The following is a 27,201-nucleotide window of genomic DNA, read 5'->3' on the forward strand; positions in this document are numbered from 1 at the left end:
TTGTTTGGAAACAGGTGAAGGTTGGTGACAGGAAGGGCATCCAACCGTAGAAAATCTGCCTCAATAAATTCCATCTGATCCAATGCAAGGATGGAGAAGTGGATGATGATGACAGCAAATAGGCAGTGGTTGTATATACACAAAAGAAATAGAATGTATGTGTATGCACGATCTCAATTTGTTAACAAGTCCCTTGTCAAGCTTGCATACAAGGGTAGGTTTTCACAAGAACAACATCACTCATAAAAATCACTAAATCAATTTGTCACCTCTTTTCAAGGATTCCATTCTGCATGTATTTTATTAGACGATGACCATGTCACAGTTTAAAGAACAATAACTTACCAATGGCCAGGGCAGTTCATTGGTTTCAGAGCAAATGTTTCTTTCTCAGATTGAAATGAGAACATATTCTCCTGTAAAAATATACAAAACATATCAATGTATCAGTGTGAAAAAAAATATCGATGTCACATATTAAAGAAAAATATATAAACCCTGTCAGGTTTACACTGAGAATTTCAGACTTGACACTTTCTAGAATTACCAATTTAACTCTTCCACATTCAGATTACTCTAATAAATATAATGCTTTTTATTCAAATTGTTTTGAATTAATCATTATCTGATAGCTTTGAGGCTTCAATGATGTGACTGTGAGGTGTGAGAGGCTGGATATGGCCAGTTTGAATGTAAAACACATAGAATATTTGGGCCAGATATGGCAGGTTTAAATGCTAAATGGTTAATGGAAATGCATGCTTGCATGGGTCAGATGGAATTTGCTGAAGCAGATTTTTTACACCCAGATGCCCTTTTGTGTCGCCAACCCTCATCTGTTTCCAAGAAAAGTAGCACCAGACAGAATTTTCATGGAAGATTAGAAACAAACAACCTCATTTGTATGGTGGTGATGCTCATTTACAACTACCATGTGATCATCATCATCATCATCATCGTTTAACGTCCGCTTTCCATGCTAGCATGGGTTGGACGATTTGACTGAGGACTGGTGAAACCGGATGGCAACACCAGGCTCCAGTCTGATTTGGCAGAGTTTCTACAGCTGGATGCCCTTCCTAACGCCAACAAAATTACACACAAACATACAACAGGCTTCTTTCAGTTTCCATCATCCAAATCCACTAACAGGGCTTTGCTTAGTCCAGAGCTATAGTAGAAGACATTTTCCCAAAATTCCACACAGTGAGACTGAACTTGAGACCATATGGTTATGAAGGAAGGTTCTTAACCCCACAGCCATGCCTGTGGCCACATTAAAACCTGGTCGAATTAAGAATAAATCAGCCAGGCAGAATAAATATTTGTTGTCACTACAGTATTAGTTTGTTGGCTCAAAGATAAAGTATTCTTTAGTATTTCATTTAATTTAAATTTTTTTGTACTAGGAAGTAAAGCTGACTGTAACCAGACACATCTGGAGAGGAAAGAGCAAGGCATAGGATGTTCACAACTGCAGAAGTACCACAGGAATTAGAATATTCTGGCAAGGATGAAGGAAAATTCAACCAAATGTATTCTAAAAGACAGTTTAGAATCACTTGATGAGTATGGAAGTTTTGAAGGTTGAAGACAAAAAAAGGATATGGTGTTTATATTTTACAAACAGAAAGAGAAAACTAAGTACCACATAAAAAAAAAGACTAGCAGCACACCAAAGAGTAATACTGAAACTAGACTTGTCAATTTTAAGTAAGAGTCTAAATTTTTATATGTTTCTGTCCAATTCATTTTCCATCAAACTCTTTCTGTTTGTAGAATATATATGTTTTAAAGCAGTGTCTGCCAAACTGTGTGCCGCAAAAAATATTTTCAGGATTTTTGGGAAACAACAATCCAAGAACATTCACAAAGTTTAAGCACAAATATAAATTAATTGTATAAATTGTAAAATACGGTAAATATAAATTAATTATGTGACATGACGAACAACAGTTTTGTTACAATATATTACATTTTAAATTTGAGCCTGCAGGAGCAAACGAAAATATTACAATTACAGGCAAATTAAAGTCTTTCACCAACAAGTTACAACTCTGGATAAGGAAAGTTAAAAACTCGCAGCTTCATTGCTTCCCAGACTTAGAGGCTTTACCAAACAAATTAAAAATTTTGTCAGAAGTGCAGAAGACAGCAGAAAACCTTTCTGTATCAATTTCCAAGTATTTTCCATCACTTGATTATCAAATGTACAAGTGGGTCATCAATCCTTTCGGAAGATACAACAGTACACACCTGACGTTAACATTAACAGAAGAAAATTTAATAGACTTGAAAACGATCCTGTGCACAAAGCCTCATTTTCTTTGTCAGAATTGCCAGAATTTTGGATCTCGCTTTGGAGCCAATATCGCCGATTAGCTACTACAGCCGTTAAATCTCTGTTGCTCTTTGGATCATCGTATCTTTGCGTATATGGAAACAAAGTTTAAAAAATGAGTTACATATTTGTTTATCTAATTTAGACCTGCATTTTGACAAAATTCTTTCTCAAAATCAATTGCATCCTTCTTACTAAAAACATTATTATTGTATCATATTACCTATATATATCATCATCATCATCATCATCATCGTTTAACGTCCGCTTTCCATGCTAGCATGGGTTGGACGATTTGACTGAGGACTGGTGAAACCGGATGGCAACACCAGGCTCCAGTCTGATTTGGCAGAGTTTCTACAGCTGGATGCCCTTCCTAACGCCAACCACTCAGAGAGTGTAGTGGGTGCTTTTACGTGTCACCCGCACGAAAACGGCCACGCTCGAAATGGTGTCTTTTATGTGCCACCCGCACAAGCCAGTCCAGGGGCACTGGCAACGATCTCGCTCGAAAATCCTACAGGAGCCAGTCAGGCGGTACTGGCAACGGCCACGCTCAAAATGGTGCATCTCATGTGCCACCCGCACAAGAACCAGTCCAGGGGCACTGGCAACGATCTTACTTGGCTTGCCGGGTCTTCTCACGCACAGCACATTTCCAAAGGTCTCGGTCAGTAGTCATCGCCTCGGTGAGGCCCAATGTACGAAGGTCTTGCCTCACCATCTCAGCCCAGGTCTTCCTGGGCCTACCTCTTCCACGGGTTCCCTCAACTGTTAGGGTGTGGCACTTTTTCACGCAGCTATCCTCATCCATTCTCACCACATGTCCATACCAGCGCAATCGTCTCTCTTGCACGCCACAACTGATGCTTCTAATGTTCAGCTTTTCTCTCAAGATACTTACACTCTGACGGGTATTCACATTGACATTACACATCCAACGGAGCATACATACACACACACACACACTATGTTCATAAAACAATATTGTTTTATTGTTACTATGATAAGAATTTATTTGTATTCATACTAATAAAGTATATTCAATTTTGTTGGGATTTTTATTTGGTGTGCCACAAAATAAATTCTCCTTGCTTAGGGTGTCGTAAGGCAGACACTGTTTTAAAGAGTATTGGCTGTGGAACTTAGATCCAGACGTTGGTTATATCCCCTCGGTTAGGATTGACAGGTTTAACGTGATCATGGCATTGTCTCTTTTATGGCGAGAACAGAACATAGTAAACATGGTGCTATATCAGCAGACTAGAACTCAATGTTATGATCTCATTCTCTGTTGATATCCAGTTATTATAACAAGTGCAGTTTTTCTACAATTGGATGTCCTTCTACTCGCCACCCTCCATCTGTTTCCAAACCCGGTTATATATTACCCCTGGCCAGACATGTTTTCCACAGAGTACTGAAAACAACACCACACCACTTGTATGAAGGTGATGCTCATTTACAACCATCACATGATGTCAAGACAAGGATACGCACAAACACATGCACACATATTAATACAAGTGGCTGAACACTCCACAGACATGCATACCTTTAATGTAGTTCTCTGTAAGATTCAGCATGACACAGAATGCGACAAAGTTGGCCCTTTGAACCACAGGAACTACACAATTTTGACAGCTGAGTGCACTGGAGCAAATGTGAAATAAAGTGTTTTGCTCGAGGAAGACAATGTGCCACCATGAATCAAACTCACAAACATATGATCATGAGCTGCATACCCTAACCAGTAAGCCATGTGCCTTCACGTGTGTATATGCATATATATATATATATATATATATATATATGTATATATACATGATAGATATATACATGTGTGTGTGTTAGCATCACCATTATGCCAGCTGTCCTCCATTTCCAATCTTCCATGAAAACATGTCTTCCCATTAAGAAATATTTACCTTACTTGGAAAAAAAATGTGTGTTGGGGACAGGAAGAGCATCTGGTCACAGATAATCTGCCTCAACAAATTCAGCCCAACCCATGCAAGCATGGAAAAGCAGACATTAAAACAATGGTTATGATAATGATGATGTTTACTTTGCTCTTCTGTCCTTTTATAAATAAACAAGTGAAGAAGCAAAGTTAGAAAATATCCATAAGAGATGAAAGTAGTAACTATACTGAGAAGTAATGTTTGTCACCACTTCAACATGGATGTTCCATAAAAATCGACGTTTACTACTCATTCATTGGACACGAAACTCAGCTTGCGAAGACTTATTGGGGCAAGCGAAAGCGAAATCGGGATGGCACCTGTGCCCAGCGTCGCCTTTCTGGCACTTGTGCCCATGACATGTGTAAGGATTTTCAATCGAGATCGTTGCCAGTGCCCCTAGACTGGCTCTTGTGCGGGTGGCACATAAAATACACCATTTTGAGCGTGGCTGTTGCCAGCACCGCCTGACTGGCCTTCATAGGATTTTCGAGCGAGATCGTTGCCAGTGTCCCTGGACTGGTTCTTGTGCGGGTGGCACATAAAATACACCATTTTGAGCGTGGCCGTTGCCAGTACCGCCTGACTGGCCTTTGTGCGGGTGACACATAAAATCACCCACTACACTCTCTGAGTGGTTGGCGTTAGGAAGGGCATCCAGCTGTAGAAACTCTGCCAAATCAGATTGAAGTCTGGTGTTGCCATCCAGTTTCACCAGTCCTCAATCAAATCGTCCAACCCATGCTAGCATGGAAAGCGGACGTTAAACGATGATGATGATGATGACTACCATTTTAAACCCCGGGAAGAGCTTCCTCCAGCTGGTTATCAATGCAATCTGCACCTGCAATATATACTAAGTGCAGATTGCATTGATAACCAGCTGGAGGAGGCTCCTATTGGCATTAAAAATGGTATTAATATCAATTCCTATACAACAGTTATATTGATGTGGTGACAAACATTACTTCTTTTTATAAATGTTTTCCACATATTGTATCTTGGATTATAAGTCCAAATATTTGTCATTCCATTATGTATTTACACTTAAATACAAATTCTAATAAACATCACTGAAATGCAAATTGCCAGAGATAAACCAGTGTTTTTCTCAACAGAAGTGACAAAAATTTGTGGGTTTGTTTTGGGGGGTTTTATTATTTTTTTTGCTAAAATATAGTCGTATCAGTTGCAAGTGAAAGAATTTGAACTCATGTCCTTCAACTACATAGTTCTAAATTAAATTTTACTATACCCAGAGGCCCAAACATAGAATTATTAGTAAGCAGGAATCATAACATTTGGAATAAAAATTGAATTGGAAAAATTACCGCATAGTGCTGCCAATGGCCTGAAATTTCCCATAGTTTACTGTTGTAAATATTAGGGGTCACTACTTCTTGGAAACCCCTTTTCCAGTATTCACTCTGTGAAAGAAAAGAAAGAAAATCAAAATTTGTTTTTACATCATAAGAATTTAGAAACTTTGAGAGAACGTAAAATAATTTGTTTTTAACAGTTGAACAAAGCTATAAATATTAGCAGATATATATATATATATATATATATATATATATATATATATATATATATATATATATATATATATATATATATACTATCTTAACTCTTAAGTATTCAGATTACTGTCAAATGTATTGCTTAGTTATTCACACTGTTTTGAATTAATTGTTCATTTGTTCATAGTTGTGAGATTTCAATGAGGTGATTTTTTTTTTATTTTTAGAATGACATTGCAGGGTAGGTATGACAGGGAAGATCTGGTTGGTTTAAACATAAAATAAGTAGAATATTCTGGCCGGGTATGATCATTTTAAATGCTAAAGGCTTAAAAAATCGTTTTGGATAGACAAAAGTTGAAGGCTGTCTGAAAGACGTTGAACCCCTATCTTTTGTAAACATGACAGAAATAGTCTTTGGCTTTTCCTATCCCAAGGGATTTTTTTACCCCAATATTTACATGCCATTATTTATAGCTTTATTTACTTTTGAGTTTGACCATTAAAAACAAATAATTTCAAAATTTATTCCTTCATAGCATGCAAATGCTAAAAAGAAATGAAGAAAAACAGCTGGAGCTATCACAAAAAATAGTAGAGATATTTTATGGAGATTACATGGAATAAATACTATTACGAAAATCAACAATTATTGGAAGGTTTAAGCAGAATCACTTCAATTCTCCGATCGCACTTTACAAAAGAGAGAGAGAAAGATGAAGAGTTAATATCAGAAATCTCTGAAAAATATACCTTTTTATAATGAAATTTTGCAGACATAGGTTTTTTATGGAGAATAAATTGTGATTATCTTCTTTTACTTATGGCAGTCATTAGACTGATATAATAAAAAACTAAAGTCAGAACGAAGGGAGCATTGTTGCAACAACAAAAATATCAAAAAATTAAATAAATTGAAATTTAAAAGGTACACCTACTTTAATAAATTCAATAAGTTTATTGTAAATGTGGGCCCCTTTTGGTAGGAAAAAGCAACTTCCTGGACTTTGTTCATGAAAGAAAAACAGTTCTTGTTCCTGAAAAAGAGAATTGAAACAAATGGCAGGTTAAGTACAAGAAATCAAGATCCAGCGTTGATTTTCATTCTCTTCGATTCTTCCTAAACCCATTAAATATATATCCACAGCTATCACTTACAATCAAGTATGACTTTATGGCATGCACCATGCTTTCACTACTTGTGTTACATACCTCTCTGTAGTTACAAATGGTTTGCTGCCCTCAAAATATCAAGGATATGACTGCTAGACTAAAAGGGGGCTGTACTGGCAAGAAAATAACGCACCATCTAATCAAGGAACACAACTCACAACCTTATATTCATATGTGCCTTAACAAAGGGAAGTTAACACAACCAAAAACAAATTGACCATGGACAGCAATGGAACAAGAACCCACAACTGTTTGTCTCATTCCATCCGTAGCTTGTCAAAAAGAAGGTTGTATTTCACAAAAAAACCTACAGGAATAAAGGTCAATTTTTTTATGTAATCAAGTTTCCTGTTACCTCCAAAATCAAAATCACTCAACAGTGAAATAAGAATGAACTCTGTTGTCAGACTGCAGAAAACTGAGAATTCAGCACCAGTGCCAATAAGGGGAGGGAGGGGGTTTGTGAATTTGTCAGAACATCGGTTTGGAATCTGGAGAGCCAAAGAGGGGCCTATCTGTTGTATCCTCAATTTCCTAAACAGGGCTCAGCCTCTTGAATTTTGAGAGGCTTCTGCCTCGATCCCTGAGGACTGTAAGTAGTTTTGATATGCCTTCCTAAAATTCTCTTGGAGGCCTTGTCCAGAAGTATCACTTGAAAACCAGAACATTCAGTCACAGTATCATCATCATCATTTAACATCCACTTTTCTATGCTTGTATGGATCAGACAGAATTTGTTGAGGTAGATACTTTTCAGCTGGATGCCCTTCCTGTTGCCAACCCTCATCTTTATTCAAACAAGGACGTTTTTCACAGAAGACTGGAAATGAACAACATCAGTTGTATGACAATAACACTTGTTTATGACAACACCTGGTGTCTAAAGAAGGCTACACAAAAACACATATATGACAGGTTTCTTTCAGTTTCCATCTATTAAATCCACTAACAGGGCTTCGGTCAGTCCAGAGCTAAATTAGAAGACACCCAAGGTGCCATACAGTAAGACTGAACCTAAGATCACATTGTTGGGAAGCAAGCTTCTTAACCACATAGCCATGCACATGCCTATCTGAATAAAAGACAGATGATTGTGGAAGGAACATCTTTGACCATAATCGTCGCCACCACCACCACCACCACTATATTTCCATAAAGTTACCCCCACCCATGTTGTTGTTGTTGTTGGCACTCCGTCGCTTACGACGTCGAGGATGCCAGTTGATCCGATCAACGGAACAGCCTGCTCGTGAAATTAACGTGCAAGTGGCTGAGCACTCCACAGACACGTGTACCCTTAACGTAGTTCTCGGAGATATTCAGCGTGACACAGTGTGACAAGGCTGACCCTTTGAATTACAGGCACAACAGGAAGTAAGAGTGAGAGAAAGTTGTGGTGGAAGAATACAGCAGGGTTTGCCACCATCTCCTGCCAGAGACTTGTGGAACTTTTAGGTGTTTTCGCTCAATAAACATTCACAACGTCCAGTCTGGGAATCGAAACCGCGATCCTATGACCGCGAGTCCGCTGCCCTAACCACTGGGCCATTGCACCTCCACCCCCACCCATGTTATACAGAAAAGAAACTAACCTTGCATCATAGAAGACAACAATGAAACATTCTACTTACCCGGCCTATCTTACGATGGTCTCTCTTTGCTGCTTCCTCTTGCAAATGTTTCCATTCCTTCATTTGTTTTGGTTCTGGGAAGGATATACCATATATCCTGTTTAAAGATTCAGCCTCAGCCTTACCTTCCCAATAAGTGGAGGAATTCTACAGAAAAGAGAAAGGGGGGAGGAGAAAGAACGTAGTATGTAAGTGGGAGGAAGATAAAAGAAAATGATGTATGGATAATTTATTCAGGAAAAAAATGATAATGTATGCGATGGGTACAAACTTTTAAAGGAGACTAGGTTAAGTCTGCCAGCTGCATTTTTGGCAGGAAAATACTACCATCACTCACTATCATGTAACTTTCTAATTATGACGTGTAGCTTTATAATTATTGACATGTAGCCTTTAACTATGATTACATGAAACTTCATAATTATGATACCATGTAGCTTATAGTTATGGCAACATCTAGCTTTACAATTATGACATGTAGCTTATAGTTATGATAACATGTAGCTTTATAGTTATGATAACATGTAGATTTATAGTTATGATGACATATAGCTTTACAATGACAACATGCAAACCAAACAATAGAAATACATAAGTTTGTTTAGAGCAAAAAGTAATGTGACTTGACTAAGGATATATACATTGCAATGCCTGTAGCAGGGTTGGAACATATGCTTTTAATGAATGTCCAAGCCATTAGGCAGTAGAACATCAGGTGGTGTACTGTGATAAAATTAGGAAAAGTGAAAAGGGAAATAAAATATAAAAGAGAGAGTGAAAAAAAACCCCACTTTGAAAGTAAGTTTTTATAAAGGTGGTGAAAAACAAAATGAAAATTACCTTGGTAACAGCAAGAGCTTTCACTTTACCAGTGTGCCTTATGTGAGGCCCGCGACACAAGTCAATCAGAGACCCACATCTGGTCAGAGAAGGAAAAATTTCATTTCAAAACAGTAAGAATTAAAATTATGTAGATTATTTTTCATATATCATCCTGTGATGCACCAAGATGCATCATCAGTGATGTTTCTTGGGGTCATCAGGTGTTTTGAATCTTTCAACATCAGATACACTGATTCCGGTTGACCCAGCCAAGGTTGATCAAACCCCAGCAAGTGTCCAGTTACCACTACCCTTGACAGCATTGCCTGCCCCTTCTAGGTTACCTCAAGAAAGCTGTGGATCAGGAGCTGTCTTGAGGTAATCTCCACTACCTCCACAGCCAACCTGATGACCTTCCTGCCTACTGGCTTGCAAACCCTCCGCATCTCACCTTAATGGAATACCACCTTGCTTCCCACTCATTGCTTTAGCATAGATCCACCAGCTTAACACATTTCCTCTTACTCTAGTACTAACAGATCCACCTGCTTGAATGCTTCTGAGATCAGCCCCACATCCAGCCTTAGTGATATCACTCTCCTCTTACTCTTATGAAATTATCTACCCTCTCCTTTTGCTCTTGATCCACTGTTTGTATTCTCGCATACTCCCCTCCTTGTACCGTGAAAGTTCATTCGGGTACTTCACCACCACCCTCTTTGTCTTTCTATCATACTTTAGCTTTGCAACAGCTGGCATAAGGTCACCTCCTCCTCTCTCAAGTATACTCTCCACACAGTGAAGAGGACTTTTTCTTTACTTTGTTTTGCAAATTATTTTACCTCATTAGTGCCAGGGGCATAAAAAGAAGCACTCAATACAAAATGATTGGTGTTAGGAAGGGGTAGAAACCATGTCAAAACTGAGAGACTGGAGCTCAGTGCAGTTCTGCAAGCTGGTCAAATCCTGTCAATCTGCCCAATCCATACCAACATAAAAAAATGAGTGAAGATGATGATGATAGTGGTGGTGATAATGATGATGATTTTTGAGTTCCCCCTATTTAGTTGGGGGGCTTTTCTCCTTTTTCTGTCTTTCTGTTCTTTTATTGTGCAAGTTATGTGGCAACCTCACTAATGCTGGTGCCAGGAAAAAAGCATCCACTTCACTCTGTAAAGCAGCTTGGCATTAGGAAGAACATCCAGCTGTAGACACCATGCCAAACCTGATGCTGAAGCTTGATGTGGTCCTGCAACTTGCCCGGATCTTGTGAAACCATCCAACCCATGCCAGCATGGAAAACAGACAGTAAAGGATGATGATGATCATTAACTTTATCAAGCACTTGGAATCTTACCCACTTAATAATTACATGTTTAGAAATATTGCTTGCTGTATGAGATTACATTTCAGATTATAACAATGTGTAATGAAGGAAACAAAATCTTGGAATGAATGAAGCTTTTTCTTTGTTTGTAGAGCAACCAAGTCTAAATAACTAATGATCAACAAGTCAGCTTTGATTGTAGACTCTTGAGTACCAATAAAAGGTTCGAGGGAAATGATTTTGTCCATCAATTTCACATATGTTTACGTAGGTAAATCATAAACATGATGAGATAAGAAAATCATGCTTTACTTACCGATATATCGTAGTTGTTGGCGTGGTGACTTTCTCATTCAGAATTCTCTGCTTGAATTTGTTATACTAAAGAAAGAGAGGAAGAAAATTGGACAAAATTATCATTAATGCTATAATCCAGATTATTCTTAGGCTAGCAGGATTCTTTACAGGTCGTGATAAAACAATGAGCATCAGGCTGTAAAAATCCTTCCTCAAATGTTTTCTCATCTAACCTAATCAAGCATGGAAAAACAGACATCAAACAACAGAAAATCCAAAGAAATTACTGATGGAATAAATGATTTTGCTGTGAAGAAGAAAAGTCAGAAGAAGAAAATGTTAGACTTCACTTCCCCTAAAGCAAAGTAATTTATTCAATTTGAGAAATAAGTATATTAATCTAGTCAAAGTGAAAGTAGCTTTGTTCCAGCTGTAAATACCTTAAACATCTCTAAAAGATCTTCTTTCTTCACCTCTAATCTTTCAAAAGGTTGCTTCTCTTTCACTATTGACTTGACAGCAGTTTCAATGGCGTTATAATCATTACTCGATACTTGCCTGAAGCAAAAGATAGTATGTAATATAATGGAAGATGCGGAAACAGTTTGATGACTAAATAAAGGGATAAGTGAACTCGATACAGTAAAGTAAGAGAAAAAATGAAAGATCTTGTGTCAATTTCTATGTTTCAAGTGTAAAGTTATGGTGCAATAGAATGTATATTTTAAATGCGGATATCATAGCAAAATAGGTTTAATTTCAGAGTAGCCATCAGTCAGGAGCCTGCCCTGTGTCAAAGGGTCAGCCTGTTAAGACTCAGCAATTCCCTCTGTGCTGCATGCATACAATCAGTCAGGCTCTTGTTCCCAATCCATTCTTCCATGGTATCAGTCCACAAATGTCTTTAATGACCTTTTGGTCTCTTCCCCTCCACACTTTCTATCAGGATTGTAGGTAATGACTTGTGGTACATTGTTATGTCCAAAATACGACAACTTTGTGGACTTGATTCTTGACAAAAGGTGTCTTTAATTTTCAGCTTTTCTACTATTGTAGCATATGCTGCCCAGTCTTTCCAGCTTAATCTGTCCAATCTGCAAAAGATCTACAACTCAATGGTTTCCAGCTTTTTCTCCAACATAGTCCAAGTTCTTACCAAGTAGAGGACAATCAGCAAAATATCACAGTTTATTAGTCTCAATTTTAGGTGCAGTGTTCTGTCTTCTGACATGAAGGTCTTTTTCATACTTATAAATATTTTAGCCTTATTTATTAATTTCTTTTTCACAGTGACCTTCCTGATATATTATGTCCTAAAAACTTGAAAGATTTTTTTAATTGTTCAAACTTCTGTCCATCTACCTCTACATTTGCCTCCTTTTGTTCTGTTTTACAAATAACTAACTATTGTCTTTGTCCTTTTTACATCCATATTCACCAATATTTAAATCTTCCCTATTACTGTGCTCCCTTACAACATGTAATTTCTCACTGCAGGGGTTGACTCACAAAGATTCAAGAGGAACAGTTTCGGCATCAATCTCATCAGATTAAGATCTGCAAAGGCCACGAGCAATGAGAGAGAGAGAGAGACACACACACACACTGACAGAGCTCAGAGACCTTGCAGTCTACCAATTTACTACCAGTGTTACACAGAAGAATAAAGAGAAATAATCTAATGCGTACAACTTTCTGTCCCCTATTTTGGCTTGGAGGTGGGGGAGGGGAGACATTAACAGTAACAAAAATACATACCCATCGTCAATGAACATGTCATAATAAAATCCTCCCTCAATTGGTGGTCCATAACAAAGGTGTCCACCATATTTCAGTTCCATGGCCTCTCCAAGAATATGTGCACTGGAATGCCAAAATACTTGTTTCCCTAGAACAAAAAAAAAAGAGTATATCAACTAAATATTGATTTCAAATCTTGGCATAAGGACAGCAAGTTCAGGGGAGGGGTAAGTCAATTACATCAACCCCAGTGCTCAATTGGAACTTATTTTATAGACCACAAAAGGATAAAAAGCAAAGCTAACATCAACAGAATTTGAACTCAGAATCTAAAGATGGACAAAATGCCACTAAGCATTTTGCATGCTGTGCTAACGATTCTGTCAGCTCACTACTTTATAGCAGCCAAATGTTAACATTACACATGATTGGCACGTGAAGCAGTGTCATGAAATAAACAAAACTTTTCCATAAGTTCAAATATCTTTGGGACATATTTGACCTGACATATTTGTCCGCTTTCCATGCTAGCATGGGTTGGACGATTTGACTGAGGACTGGTGAAACCAGATAGCTACACCAGGCTCCAATCTGATTTGGCAGAGTTTCTACAGCTGGATGCCCTTCCTAACGCCAACCACTCAGATAGTGTAGTGGGTGCTTTTACGTGTCACCCGCACTGCAGTTTGCCATGGAGAAAAATTCTTGCTTTAGACAAAAGCTTTAAGCACCAATGTCATTTCATAGCTACCACTATGAATTAATATATGCATTTCAAGCTACTTTGCATTCATTAGTATAAAATACCTAGCAGGACAACTAAGAAATGACTGAAAGATTTCGCTTCCTTATAAAAAAAATCAGTAGAAACCATTCACTGACTGTGTGCTGTGAACACCAAGCTGGGACAAAATATATGGGCCACATATGAAGTAGTCATCATCATCATCATTGTTTAACGTCCGCTTTCCATGCTAGCATGGGTTGGACGATTTGACTGAGGACTGGTGAAACCAGATAGCTACACCAGGCTCCAATCTGATTTGGCAGAGTTTCTACAGCTGGATGCCCTTCCTAACGCCAACCACTCAGATAGTGTAGTGGGTGCTTTTACGTGTCACCCGCACAAAGGCTAGTCAGGCGGTACTGGCAACGGCCACGCTCAAAATGGTGCATTTTATGTGCCACCCGCACAAGAGCCAGTCCATGGGCACTGGCAACGATAAACAAGTTTTTTGTATTTAACCCTTTAGCAATCAGATTATTCTGTCAAAATGTAAAGCTTATTTATCCACATTGTTTTGAATCAATCATGCATTATCTCGTAGCTTTGAGATGTCAATGATGTGACTATATACTTTTAGAATAACATTGTAGGGTAAGTGTAAGAGGCCAGACCTGGTTGGTTTGGACATAAAACAGGTAAAATATTTGGGTTGGATAAAGCCAGTTTAAATGTTAAAGGGTTAAATATTGTGACTACAGTGAAATTGTTTAGATAAATAAACCAGATATTTTTACCTTCATCATCATCAAATTTTAAAAACTTGATGGTGCAATCTTTTTCCAGTGGGCGTTCGATATCCCACAATTCATCATTCACCTTGGATATCACAGTGTTATCAGCCAGTCCCTGACTGAAAAATACAACAAACATTATCTTTAATATATATATATATATATAATGTAGTTCCATGATGGTAAAATCAACAAAAAAATGTATTCCATCTGGTGAGAGATAAATATTATATAATATACACGTGTTTATATATGTTACTAATAGTTTCAAGTTTTAGTTCATTATGATATGTAGTTTGTGTTTGATGAAAATGTTTGAGGTATTTCTCAACATATGAAATTACTAGTAGCCCACATAAACATAAACATGTATTGTGTATATTAAATAATATATATATATATATATATATGAGATGGCAGAATATTTGCAGAATAGGAAAATGTCATGCATTATTAGATCAGTCCCCCACTATCACAGAGGATCTCTTCTACAAAAGCACATCCTTAAAACAGTTAAGATTATATTCTGATAACTGACCCTTCTCTTCAGTGCCAGAAAGTACTTCAACACCCAAAGTTTACTGAAATTCTACAAAGCTCAGTACTGCTGTCACATTTGTGACAGGGCTGCTACTGTATACAAGACTGCTTTTAAAAAAAGGACTGACTGGCATGAAGGTGCCTAGCTTAGTGGTTAGGATGTTGAACTAATGATCGTAAGATTGTGATTTCGATTAATGAACTGGGCAATGCGTTGTGTTCTTGAACAAAACATTGAGCCAGCAAAAATGAGTATTCCAGTGATGGACCGTCTGTCCAGTGGGGAGTATAAATATACCAGAGAATCCAGAAAACCTGCCCTATGAGTCTATGTGACACAGAAAGGAGTGACTGGCATGACATTACTCACAGACAGCCTCCAGCTTCTGACCCACAGGCTTTTCTACTGCTGCTATAATGGCCTTGTAGCTGGCCAGGCTCATGTTACTCTCATACCACTAACCTCTTTCCCCCTTTCATTACCTTTATTGCATCCAACCCACAGGTTCCATGCTAACTGCTACACCTAGTTCTCCCTTTCCAGAATATCAGCCCTCTGGAAATCTCTCCCTGCTCATGTTGACTTAAAAAAGGTTCAAGAGGAATATTAATGGTAAGGCCTATGAAGGCCAGGGACTATCTCCCACCTCCCTCCAGACCTGGCATTCATTATTTTAATGTCCACTTTTCCATGCTTGCATGGGTCAGAAAATGTGTTGAGCCAAATTTTTTATGGCTGGATACTCTTCCTGTTGCCAACCTTCACCTCTTTCCAAATAAGGTTATAATTTCTCATGACTGGACATGTTTCCATGGAAGATTGGAGACAAAGGACACTGTTTGCATGACAGTCATCTACAACTATCACATGAACTTAGGGCAAGGAGACAGTAATGCACACATATGCTTAAATTCTGTTTTTTTTTAAAGGATTTTTCGCATTTTGCATTAATGCAGGCATGTAAGTAATTTATTCATTATCAAATATAATAGAATAAATTATTTACATGCTTTTAAGTTATGAAACAATTTGTCGTGATATTAGAATTTTCTTATTGTTAAATGAAGTTTCATCAAACTATTTTTCTGTCATTTGTGACGTTTTATATATATATATATATATAAATTTAGTAAATGCAGTAATACACATATGTTAAATGAATTCTTTTATTTCAACATATGTTTCGAAGATTACAAATGGTTCCTTCTACAGGAATAGGTGATGTTGATAAAGATGTAATCTTCTCTTCAGGGAAATACATAGGAACCAGCTTAACCGTAAGACATTTTAACCGAATGTGATAACTGTAGGTAGAGAATATTGCTACGTAACTTATTTGAAAAAAACCGTTGGAGATTGCTACGCTATGAGACAGTATGTTGGACAAGGAGGGAAGAACAGGGAGTTTCTACCTCATAAACAGGAGTTACACCACAGCCATTTTGTGATCTTTGCTACCCTGGTATCTATTAACCAATTTATTTTGTCAGAGTTAATTATTAACCAAGAGAAAATAAATACATATAATAAATGCGCTGGTATGGACATGTGGTGAGAATGGATGAGGATAGCTGCGTGAAAAAGTGCCACACACTAACAGTTGAGGGAACCCGTGGAAGAGGTAGGCCCAGGAAGACCTGGGCTGAGGTGGTGAGGCAAGACCTTCGTACATTGGGCCTCACCGAGGCGATGACTACTGACCGAGACCTTTGGAAATGTGCTGTGCGTGAGAAGACCCGGCAAGCCAAGTAAGATCGTTGCCAGTGCCCCCGGACTGGCTCTTGTGCGGGTGGCACATGAAATGCACCATTTTGAGCGTGGCCGTTGCCAGTACCGCCTGACTGGCTCCCGTAGGATTTTCGAGCGACATCGTTGCCAGTGCCCCTGGACTGGCTTGTGCGGGTGGCACATAAAAGACACCATTTCGAGCGTGGCCGTTGCCAGTATCGCCTGACTGGCCTTCGTGCAGGTGACACGTAAAAGCACCTACTACACTCTCTGAGTGGTTGGCGTTAGGAAGGGCATCCAACTGTAGAAACTCTGCCAAATTTAGATTGGAGCCTGGTGTTGTCATCCGGTTTCACCAGTCCTCAGTCAAGTCATCCAACCCATGCTAGCATGGAAAGCGGACGTTAAACGATGATGATGATGATATATATATATGTTGTCTTCTTTCAGTTGCTGTCTACTAAATCCACTAACAAAGCTTTGGTTGGCCTTAGCTATAGTATAAAATAATTGCCCAATTCCACACAGTGGGACTGAATCCAAAAGCATGTGAGTAAAAGCGAAAAAAAAAAAAAAAAAAAAAAAAAAAAGCCAGTCCTTATTGAAGTTGAAATTCCAAGGTGTCCAAGCCAATCCTTACCTGATTCCTTTAGCAATCTCATAGGGAGTTGTGCGCCATGATTGACCTTTTACTTCTTTACCATCAGGCAACGTAATTGTAATATCTACACTTGGTTGAGCTGCCAACCAATTATTGTAGGACTCCTTCCATTTATTCCACAAATCTAGTCGGGTTTGGATGTAATCAGGAGGTGGTTTTACCTGAAACAATGAATTTATTTTAATTATTTTATCTTTATATTAGATATTAACAAAACAAGGTCATAAATTCAAATCTTCTTACTGCTCTACCCCCCACTGCCTTTGTTTTTAATTAAGCTTGTAAATAATGAAGAATTTAGTAAAATAACTCTGTTGTTATTAATCTGGTACTTGGAACATAAATATAGAATTCTGATAGAAAGTTTTGATTGGGCTAGTATCAAAAGGGTAAGTGGTGGAGGCGCAATGGCTCAGTGGTTAGGGCAGCGGACTCGCGATCATAGGATCAGTTTCGATTCCCAGACCGGGCGTTGTGAGCGTTTATTGAGCGAAAACACCTAAAGCTCCACGAGGCTCCGGCAGGGGATGGTGGCGAACTCTGCTGTACTCTTTCACCACAACTTTCTCTCACTCTTACTTCCTGTTTCTATTGTACCTCTATTTCAAAGGGACCAGCCTTGTCACACTGTGTCACGCTGAATATCCCCGAGAACTATGTTAAGGGTACACGTGTCTGTGGAGTGCTCAGCCACTTGCACATTAATTTCATGAGCAGGCTGTTCCGTTGATTGGATCAACTGGAACCCTCGACGTTGTGCCAACAACAACAACAACAACAAAAGGGTAAGTAGCTTTCCCTTCCTCATACATGTGAAGGAAGGGGCCAGTATTGTTGTTAGATGGTCACTGAAATAGATTACAAACATAGTGAGAGGCAGTGTAGATGTTTAGAGGGAGGGACATGATTTTACTTAGAAATGAAATAGTTAAACCAAGTACAATCTTTTATTTGTTCCAGTCATTATACTGCAGTCGTGCTGGGGCACCGCCTTGGAGAATTTTTAGTCAAATGAATTGACCCCAGTACTTACTATTATTCTTTTTTTAAGCCTGATATTTATTCTATCAGTCTCTTTTGCTGAACTACTAAGTTACAGGGATCTAAACACACCAGTTGTCAAGTGGTAGTGGAGAACAAACAGACACAAAGACACACTATATATATATTGGATAATGGAACTGCAACTATAACATCCAACATATTTTTATTTTTATTCTCTTAGTTCCTTTTATACTTCTTATTTCCATCCTTTTCTAAAATAACTCCTTATATTGAACTCTACTATTTCCTCTATTTAACCATCTCACATCATCTCTGATGTAGGGATAAGACTTTCTCTTTTATAAATGTCCTGAAAATTCCGCACAGCTTTGGCATTGTTGTCTCATTTTATTTAACACACACACATACAGTGGACTTATTTCAGTTTATGTCTCACAAGGCTTTGGTCAGTGCAAAGCTATAGTAGAAGACTATAGCATGCTGTGGGACTGAACCTGAAACCATGTGGTTGGGAAGGAAGCTTCTTACCACACAGTCACTATATTTTAAACACATTTTCAATGTAAGTCTTTATCAGGATTAGAATGTGAGTTACACATTGTGTCATCAATGAACAGAAATAAAGACTGATGTCAAAATCTAACGTAATTTCAGTATTATAAATCCTAAACCACACAGACACACCTGTGCCTATGCATATTAGCAGAATTCCCATCCAAGCTAAGAGGGTGGAAAAAAATTAATGTAAAATAAATATGAAATAATAAAAAAAGTTTACCTCTGAACAAGTGTTGTTCTTATTCTTATCCTCTTTTGATTTTTTCGTATTTTTAGATGCCTGTAAAAAAAAAAAAAAAAAAAAAAAAAAAAAACACTTCTATAATTATTTGCAGTAAAACAGTTCAAATAGGATATGGAAGAAATTTGATTAAAAAAATATCAAAAGAACAAAGACAAATCTCTTTTCCCTGTTTCAACCTGAAACTCACTGAAACCAAAATATAACAACTGACTTGAGTCCAAGGACTAAGAGGGCTAGTTGTCCAATTGTCATGATATAAAACTGAGACCACAGCATTTCCATCTGAACAGGGCGCCAGTCTGTTGCAGGGTTATTTATTTACAGTTGATTGGACTGGAGCAGTGTAAATGAAGTGTCTTTGCTCAAGAACACAATACACTGCCTGGTCCAAGAATAGAAACAATCTGACAATCAACAGCCTAACCACATGCTTTCATATAAACTGTCAAGTATAGCAAGACTTTAACGAATAAATAAATAGAAAGAGAAAGAAAGAAACAAACAATAGCATTATTACACACCAGACTAAACTAATTGAACAATCACTACAAAGTGACCAAGTAAAACTGGAAAATTGAAGAAAAAATGCCTACTCATAGCTATGACAACTCCCTCAGATAACAGTATGTCTATGAAAGAGGTTCACATTTTAGTTAAGTATACAGAATAACTAATAATAGAAATATCAAAAACTAAACAAATCCTGGTAACATGGAATGATATGACAGGGTGGAGTTTTTAGTATGCTGATGATTTGGCCTTATTGCCTGGACATTCAACATATTTTGGTAACAGTGCTTTTTGGCACTGCAGCCAAATGCACATACATACATGTATGACCTACCCACCACAACAGAATTGAGATCCTAAAACCAAGGTGCCATGTAAAAAGCACTGGTGTGTGTGCTGGTGCCTTGCAAAAATCACCCAATATGCTCTGTAAAGTGGTTGGCATTAGGAAGGGTATCTAGCTGTAGAAACGAAGCCAAAACAGATGATGGAATGTGGTGTTGCCCCTGGCCTGGTCAGTTCCTGTCAAGCCATCCAACCCATGGATGCAAGGAAAACGGACATTATATGTTGATGATGATGATGTGAGAGAGAGAGAGAGAGAAAGAGTGTACACATGCAAACGTAACTAGATGCTCACAAACAGAGAGAGAAAGAGAAACATTACAATTTATTAATTGAACATGACTGACATAAACAGTTTCCTTCTCCTCATCCACATAACATAAAGCGAAGTATGCTCATACACATAAACAGAGAAAGAGATGAAAGGAAAACAAGAGAAACATTAAAATGTCTGATGTCAAATAAGTCAGCATTGAATCAGTGATACTAAAATGGCTGAACTACTTATACTCCTAGTAGCAATCAGTACAATGAGATAAAGACCTGAAATTTTGCAGGAGGGATGGAATAGATGATTACATCAACCCCAGTGCTCAACAGGTACTTATTTTATTCACCCCCGAAAGGATGAAAGGCCAAGTCAACTTTGGTGGAATTTGAATTCAGAATGTAAAGACAAACAAAATGCCACTAAGTATTTTACCTGGCATGCTAATTATTCTGCCAGCTCACTGCTTTAACAGTCAGATAAAATATTAAAATTACAAATAACCCTAAGCTGCTAAGAACACAAAATATTGTATTTACAATTGTCTACAGCAGTGGTTCACAACCAGGGTCCACATGACCCTTGGGGGAGTCTACACAAGATTTTATAATTAATGTTTACGTACGATAAATTGGTTATACTTCTACAATGTAAAAAATATTTCAACAATTTTTTAAATACAATTTCTAGTGTTGTTGCTGTCACTTCTATCAACAAACCATTTGCTCACTTCATGCTTTCAAAGATGCATGAGAAAAGGATCCCTTATTTTGGACAAAAAAAAAAAAAAATGTGAGGGTTAAGAGATAGAAAGGACAGCTCTCTGTAAAACAGAGCTTCAATCATCATCATCATTTAACATCTACTTTCCATGCTGACATGGGTTAGATGGTTTGACAGGAGCTGGCAAGCTGAAGAGCTGCTTGGGCTCCATGTCTATTTTGGCATGGTTTCTGTGGCTGGATTCCCTTCCTAATGCCAACCACTTTACAGAGGGTACTGGGTGCTTTTATGCAGCACTGGCATGGTTGTTTATGTGGCACCGGTACAGATCCTTTTTATGTGGCACCAGCACCCACGAACCTGCAATATTAGGAATGCTCAGCTGGAGAGGAATGCAGGGGACATGCCTGTATGCAAGGACAACCATGCTTTTACTTAGCTTGATGTGTTTTCGCAAGCACAGCAAGCTGCCAGGAGTCTCGGTTCCCTGTCATCCCTTCTGAGAGTTCCAATGTTTGTAGATCCTTTCTTACCATATTTGTTTAACCCATGCTAGCATGGAAAAAAATGGATGTAAAAATGAATTAACAAAAGAGCATCAGGCTCTAAGAAAAGTTACTGCCAGTATATACATATATATATATATATATATATATATATATATATATATATATATATATATATATATAGAGAGAGAGAGAGAGAGAGAGAGAGAGAGAGAGAGAGAGAAAGAGAGAGAGATGCCAGTATATATACACACACACATGTATATATATTGCAATGTTGTTCTGCCTGAATTGGGTGTGTTAATAGTAGCACACAAGTCAGGGGCTTGAAGTCTTTTATGATTTCACTTCTACTATATTATGAATATACAACAAATACATTGAGATAAATAAAACATAAAATACAAAAACCTTTATTCAATAAGACATATATATATATATGTGGTGACACGTAAAAGCACCCACTACACTCTCTGAGTGGTTGGCGTTAGGAAGGGCATCCAGCTGTAGAAACTCTGCCAAATCAGACTGGAGCCTGGTGTTGCCATCCGGTTTCACCAGTCCTCAGTCAAATCGTCCAACCCATGCTAGCATGGAAAGCGGACGTTAAACGATGATGATGATGATATATATATATATATATATATATATATATAGCTGACACATACACACACACAGCTGTGTTTGAGTATACAGTAACAGCATGTCATAATCGAATTATTCAACTGTTGATGTACTATTTGCAATAATTTCTCACATTGGCAAAAGGCTAGATATTTATAAAGGACAGATAAACATAGCCATGGCTATATGGTTAGCAAGTCTGCTTTCTAACCTAATGCATGACATCTTGAACAAGTCACTTGTACTACAACCTTGTGAATGGATTTGGCAGATGAAAACTGAAAGAAGCTTGTCATATATGAGCGTATGTATTTGTGACACCGTGTCTCCAGTTCATGGAACTCATAACTGTTATGCAATGTTAAAGCAAGGACATAAACATATTCTTTTACTTGTTTCTGTCATTTGACTGCAGCCATGCTGGAGCACTGCCTTGGAGGGTTTTAAATGAACAAATTCAGCCCAGGACTTTTCTTTTTAAGCCTAGTACTCCTTTTGCTGAACCACTAAGTTATGGGGATGTAAACAGACCAACATACACACACACATCATCATCATCATCATCATCGTTTAACGTCCGCTTTCCATGCTAGCATGGGTTGGACGATTTGACTGAGGACTGGTGAAACCGGATGGCAACACCAGGCTCCAGTCTGATTTGGCAGAGTTTCTACAGCTGGATGCCCTTCCTAACGCCAACCACTCAGAGAGTGTAGTGGGTGCTTTTACGTGTCACCCGCACGAAAACGGCCACGCTCGAAATGGTGTCTTTTATGTGCCACCCGCACAAGCCAGTCCAGGGGCACTGGCAACGATCTCGCTCGAAAATCCTACAGGAGCCAGTCAGGCGGTACTGGCAACGGCCACGCTCAAAATGGTGCATCTCATGTGCCACCCGCACAAGAACCAGTCCAGGGGCACTGGCAACGATCTTACTTGGCTTGCCGGGTCTTCTCACGCACAGCCCATTTCCAAAGGTCTCGGTCCGTAGTCATCGCCTCGGTGAGGCCCAATGTACGAAGGTCTTGCCTCACCACCTCAGCCCAGGTCTTCCTGGGCCTACCTCTTCCACGGGTTCCCTCAACTGTTAGGGTGTGGCACTTTTTCACGCAGCTATCCTCCTCCATTCTCACCACATGTCCATACCAGCGCAATCGTCTCTCTTGCACGCCACAACTGATGCTTCTAATGTTCAGCTTTTCTCTCAAGATACTTACACTCTGACGGGTATTCACATTGACATTACACATCCAACGGAGCATACTGGCTTCATTCCTTGCGAGCTTACGTATGTCCTCAGCAGTTACAGCCCATGTTTCACTGCCATGTAGCATGGTTGTTCGTACGCATGCGTCATACAGTCTGCCTTTTACTCTGAGTGAGAGTCCCTTTGTCGCCAGCAGGGGTAAGAGCTCTCTAAACTTTGCCCAGGCTATTCTTATTCTAGCAGCTACACTTTCAGCGCACCCACCCCCACTACTAACTTGGTCGCCCAGATAGCGGAAGCTATCGACTACCTCTAGTTTTTCACCCTGGAATGAGATAGAAGTTGTTTCCTGTTTGTTTGCAGTCTTTATTGCACCTGAACATCTGCCACAAACAAAAACTAACTTGCTAGTTAACCTGCCTTTGATGTTGCTGCACCTCTTATGTGTCCATAGCTTGCACCGGGTACATCTTATAGAGTTACTACCTACTCCTTTTCTACATACTGAGCAGGGCCATCTACCTGAAGGGGTTTGTGTTTTATCTACCTTCCTACTTATTAGGATTTTGGTTTTAGCTAGGTTGACTCTAAGGCCCTTCAATTCTAGACCTTGCTTCCACACCTGAAACTTCTCCTCTAGTTCTGATAGTGACTCCGCAATTAGGGCAAGGTCATCAGCATAGAGGAGCTCCCAGGGGCAACCTGTCTTGAACTCCTCTGTGATTGCCTGGAGGACTATGGTAAATAATAGGGGGCTGAGGACGGAACCTTGGTGGACCCCTACCTCTACCCGGAATTCATTGCTGTACTCATTTCCAACCCTCACCTTACTGGCCGCATCTCTGTACATGGCTCGCACAGCTCTCACTAGCCATTCTTCTATCCCAAGTTTCCTCATTGACCACCAGATAAGGGATCGGGGGACCCTGTCAAAGGCTTTCTCCATGTCAACGAAAGCCAGGTACAGAGGTTTATCCTTGGCTAGGTATTTCTCTTGCAACTGTCTCACTAGAAATAAGGCATCAGTAGTGCTTTTACCTGGCACGAACCCAAACTGCATCTCATCTAAATTGATTCGCTCCCTAATTAGTTGGGCTATGACCCTCTCTGTAACTTTCATAACCTGATCTAACAGCTTGATGCCTCTGTAATTATTTGTATCTAAAGCGTCCCCTTTACCTTTGTAGCAGTTGACTATGATGCTGCTACACCAGTCATAGGGTATGACTCCTTCGTGTATCACCTGGTTCGTAATACGGGTGACTAGGCTATAGCCAACACTGCCAGATATTTTGAGCATCTCTGCAGTGATTCCTGATGGGCCGGGGGCTTTCCCGGTCTTCATACTCTTAATTGCTTTATCTACCCTGGTACTATCAACTCGGATAGCTGGTCCCTCTATTGGGTCGACATAAGGCAGGCTCTCTTTCTCCCATTCATTCTCTTTATTAAGCAATCTATCGTAGTGGCATCTCCAGACCTCTTTCTTTGCATCCTCATTTAATGCAAGCGTACCATCATCCATGCGAACACATTTCTCTCCTACAACATCACTATTCTCTCTCCTACACTGTCTTGCAACCCGAAATACCTCGAGTCTTTGGTCCTCACGGCGCAGAACATTGGCAAATCTTTCCTTATCTGCTTCCCCTCTGGCTAAATAAACCTGTCGCCTAGCCTCCCTTCTGGCACATTGGTACAATTCCCTGCTACCACCGTTCTTCCAGTCCTTCCAAGCTTGTTTCTTTTGTCTAATAGCCCTGTCTACCTCCTTGTTCCACCACCACGTTACTCTGGGTTGGGAGGGGACCTTACACCACCCACAAATCTGGTCGGTGGCTTTCAACAGGTTGTCCCGCAGAAATCTCCAATTGTCTTCCACGTTGTATGATGCTATATCCCCTTCTATTTCGTTAAATGCTTCAAGTAACTTGTCTCTAAGTCTCTGTCCGTTTGCAGGGTCTTTAAGCTTCCACACCCTTCTTCTCCAAGCCTGTCTAATTCTGGGCACCCATTTTGCCTTGATCCCAAAGTCGCTAACTACTAATCTATGTTGTGGGGTACATTCTTCGCCAGGGTAGGTTTTGGCATTTATAAGCCGCCCTCTTTCCCTATTTCTGGCGAGGATGTAGTCGATTTGGCTAGAGTGTCTGCCGGAGCGGTAGGTGACTAGGTGACTGGCAGGTTTCCTGAAGTTGGTATTGCAGACTATAAGATTGGTTGCATCACAGAACTCCAGCAGTCTGGTTCCCTCCTCGTTGCGGGAACCGAAGCCATAGCCTCCATGTATGCCATGGAAGCCCCCAGCACGACGTCCGACATGACCGTTGAAGTCTCCAGCCACAAAGAGAAGGTCCCTGTCACTCGTCGACGAGGTAGTTTGCAAGATATATATATATTTATACGTAATTAGGATAAGGTCATTATTTAACGATTTATTAGTGGCCAGCATACTAACAAGACCATAATGGTTAATTTATATTTAAGTATAATTATAAGGGCATTGGAACGTGCTTCTTTCAGTTTTCATCTCTCATATACACTGACAAAGCTTTGGTCAGCCCAGAGATATACGAGTAGTAGAAGACATGTGCCCAAAATGATACACGGTGGAACCAATCCCACACCATGTGGTTGAGAAACAAACACCTTAACCATACAACTGCACCTATTTCTTTCTCTTATGAATGTTATCAACCCTTCTGAAACCCAACCCTGGTTCTAAGATACAACCTCCTCGATTTAAAATAATCTTAACCCATTACCTACCATAATTCTATTAACTGGAATTTTTTTATGAAACTTTGATTTCTAGCATAAAACAGCCTTAGAAACACGCTGGAATGATCAAAATAACATTTTAAATAGAAATAAGCAAGATATTGGGTGAAATTAGCAAACCTCATTTGAGTATCAGAGAAATATACCTTGTAGATATAGCAAAAAGGTTAGATATGTGTAAATATTGACAGATAATTACGAAATTTGTAATTTTTAAGTGATCTCATATGAGATCACTGGTAGGTAATGGGTTAATTACAACCACCCATCGAAATTTTAAGCTAATTAATGTCCTAAACATCAGCTATTCTAACATTAGTTATTTTAATAAATTCTTTTATTTTCAATATTAATTAAAACAAAGACTGAGTGGTTAAGAAACTTGTTTTATAACCATATGGTTTCGGGTTCAGTTCCAATGTGCGACACCTTGAGCAAGTGCTTCCTACTATAGCAGAATTTGGTAGATGGAAACTAAAAGAAGCCCATCATGTGCATGTATATGTGTGTCTGCAAATTCATGAGTGTGTGTTTGTGTGTACCCTTAGAATCATGCAAGAGATGTTTGTTTCTAGCCTTGTATGAAAAACATGTTTGGCCAAGGAGAAATATTACTTTGCTTGGAAATAGTTGAGGGTTAACAACAGTAGAAAACTTACCTCAACAAATTCCACCTGACTCATGCAAGCATGGAAAAGTGATCATATGATGATGATGATGATAATTGCATGTATCAATTAGGATATGTGCTTTAATTTATTTTAAGAATCGTCAAGATTTTCTAAGGTTTCAAGAAAATATTGGTTTCAAATTTTGGCACGAGGCCAGCAAGTTCATGACATTGAACTCCAGTACTCAGCTGGTACTTATTTTATCAACCCCGAAAGAACAAAAGGCAAAGTCAACCATGGCAGAATTTGAACCCAGAACATGTAGACAGATGAAATGCCACTTAAGCATTTTGCCCAGTGTGCGAGCAATTCTGCCAGCTTGCTGCCTTAGAGCTCAATAGTATATTACCTAACTGTTTGTTTTAGTTTAACAACCTGATGTTTGCAACAGCATGTGATCAGTGATAATGTGTGTGTGTTGGCACTCCATCGCTTACGACGTCGAGGGTTCCAGTTGATCCGAACAACGGAACAGCCTGCTCGTGAAATTAACGTG

General features: G+C 39.0%; 1 protein-coding gene across 1 annotated transcript in view; it reads right to left on the bottom strand.

Annotated features, from left to right (window-relative positions):
- LOC106882580 (threonine--tRNA ligase 1, cytoplasmic) overlaps positions 1 to 27,201 on the bottom strand; it is a 44,610-nt gene that overhangs the window by 12,652 nt on the left and 4,757 nt on the right. Inside the window, 11 exon segments of the mRNA XM_089346998.1 lie at positions 346 to 416; positions 5,637 to 5,732; positions 6,764 to 6,862; positions 8,630 to 8,776; positions 9,470 to 9,548; positions 11,095 to 11,159; positions 11,516 to 11,633; positions 12,834 to 12,963; positions 14,337 to 14,452; positions 17,243 to 17,424; positions 19,047 to 19,106. Of these exon segments, the coding sequence (XP_089203124.1) occupies positions 346 to 416; positions 5,637 to 5,732; positions 6,764 to 6,862; positions 8,630 to 8,776; positions 9,470 to 9,548; positions 11,095 to 11,159; positions 11,516 to 11,633; positions 12,834 to 12,963; positions 14,337 to 14,452; positions 17,243 to 17,424; positions 19,047 to 19,106 (1,163 nt within the window).

Source organism: Octopus bimaculoides, chromosome 2 (genome assembly GCF_046866305.1).
Source record: "Octopus bimaculoides isolate indiv1 chromosome 2, ASM4686630v1, whole genome shotgun sequence".
NCBI classification, from domain to species: domain Eukaryota; kingdom Metazoa; phylum Mollusca; class Cephalopoda; order Octopoda; family Octopodidae; genus Octopus; species Octopus bimaculoides.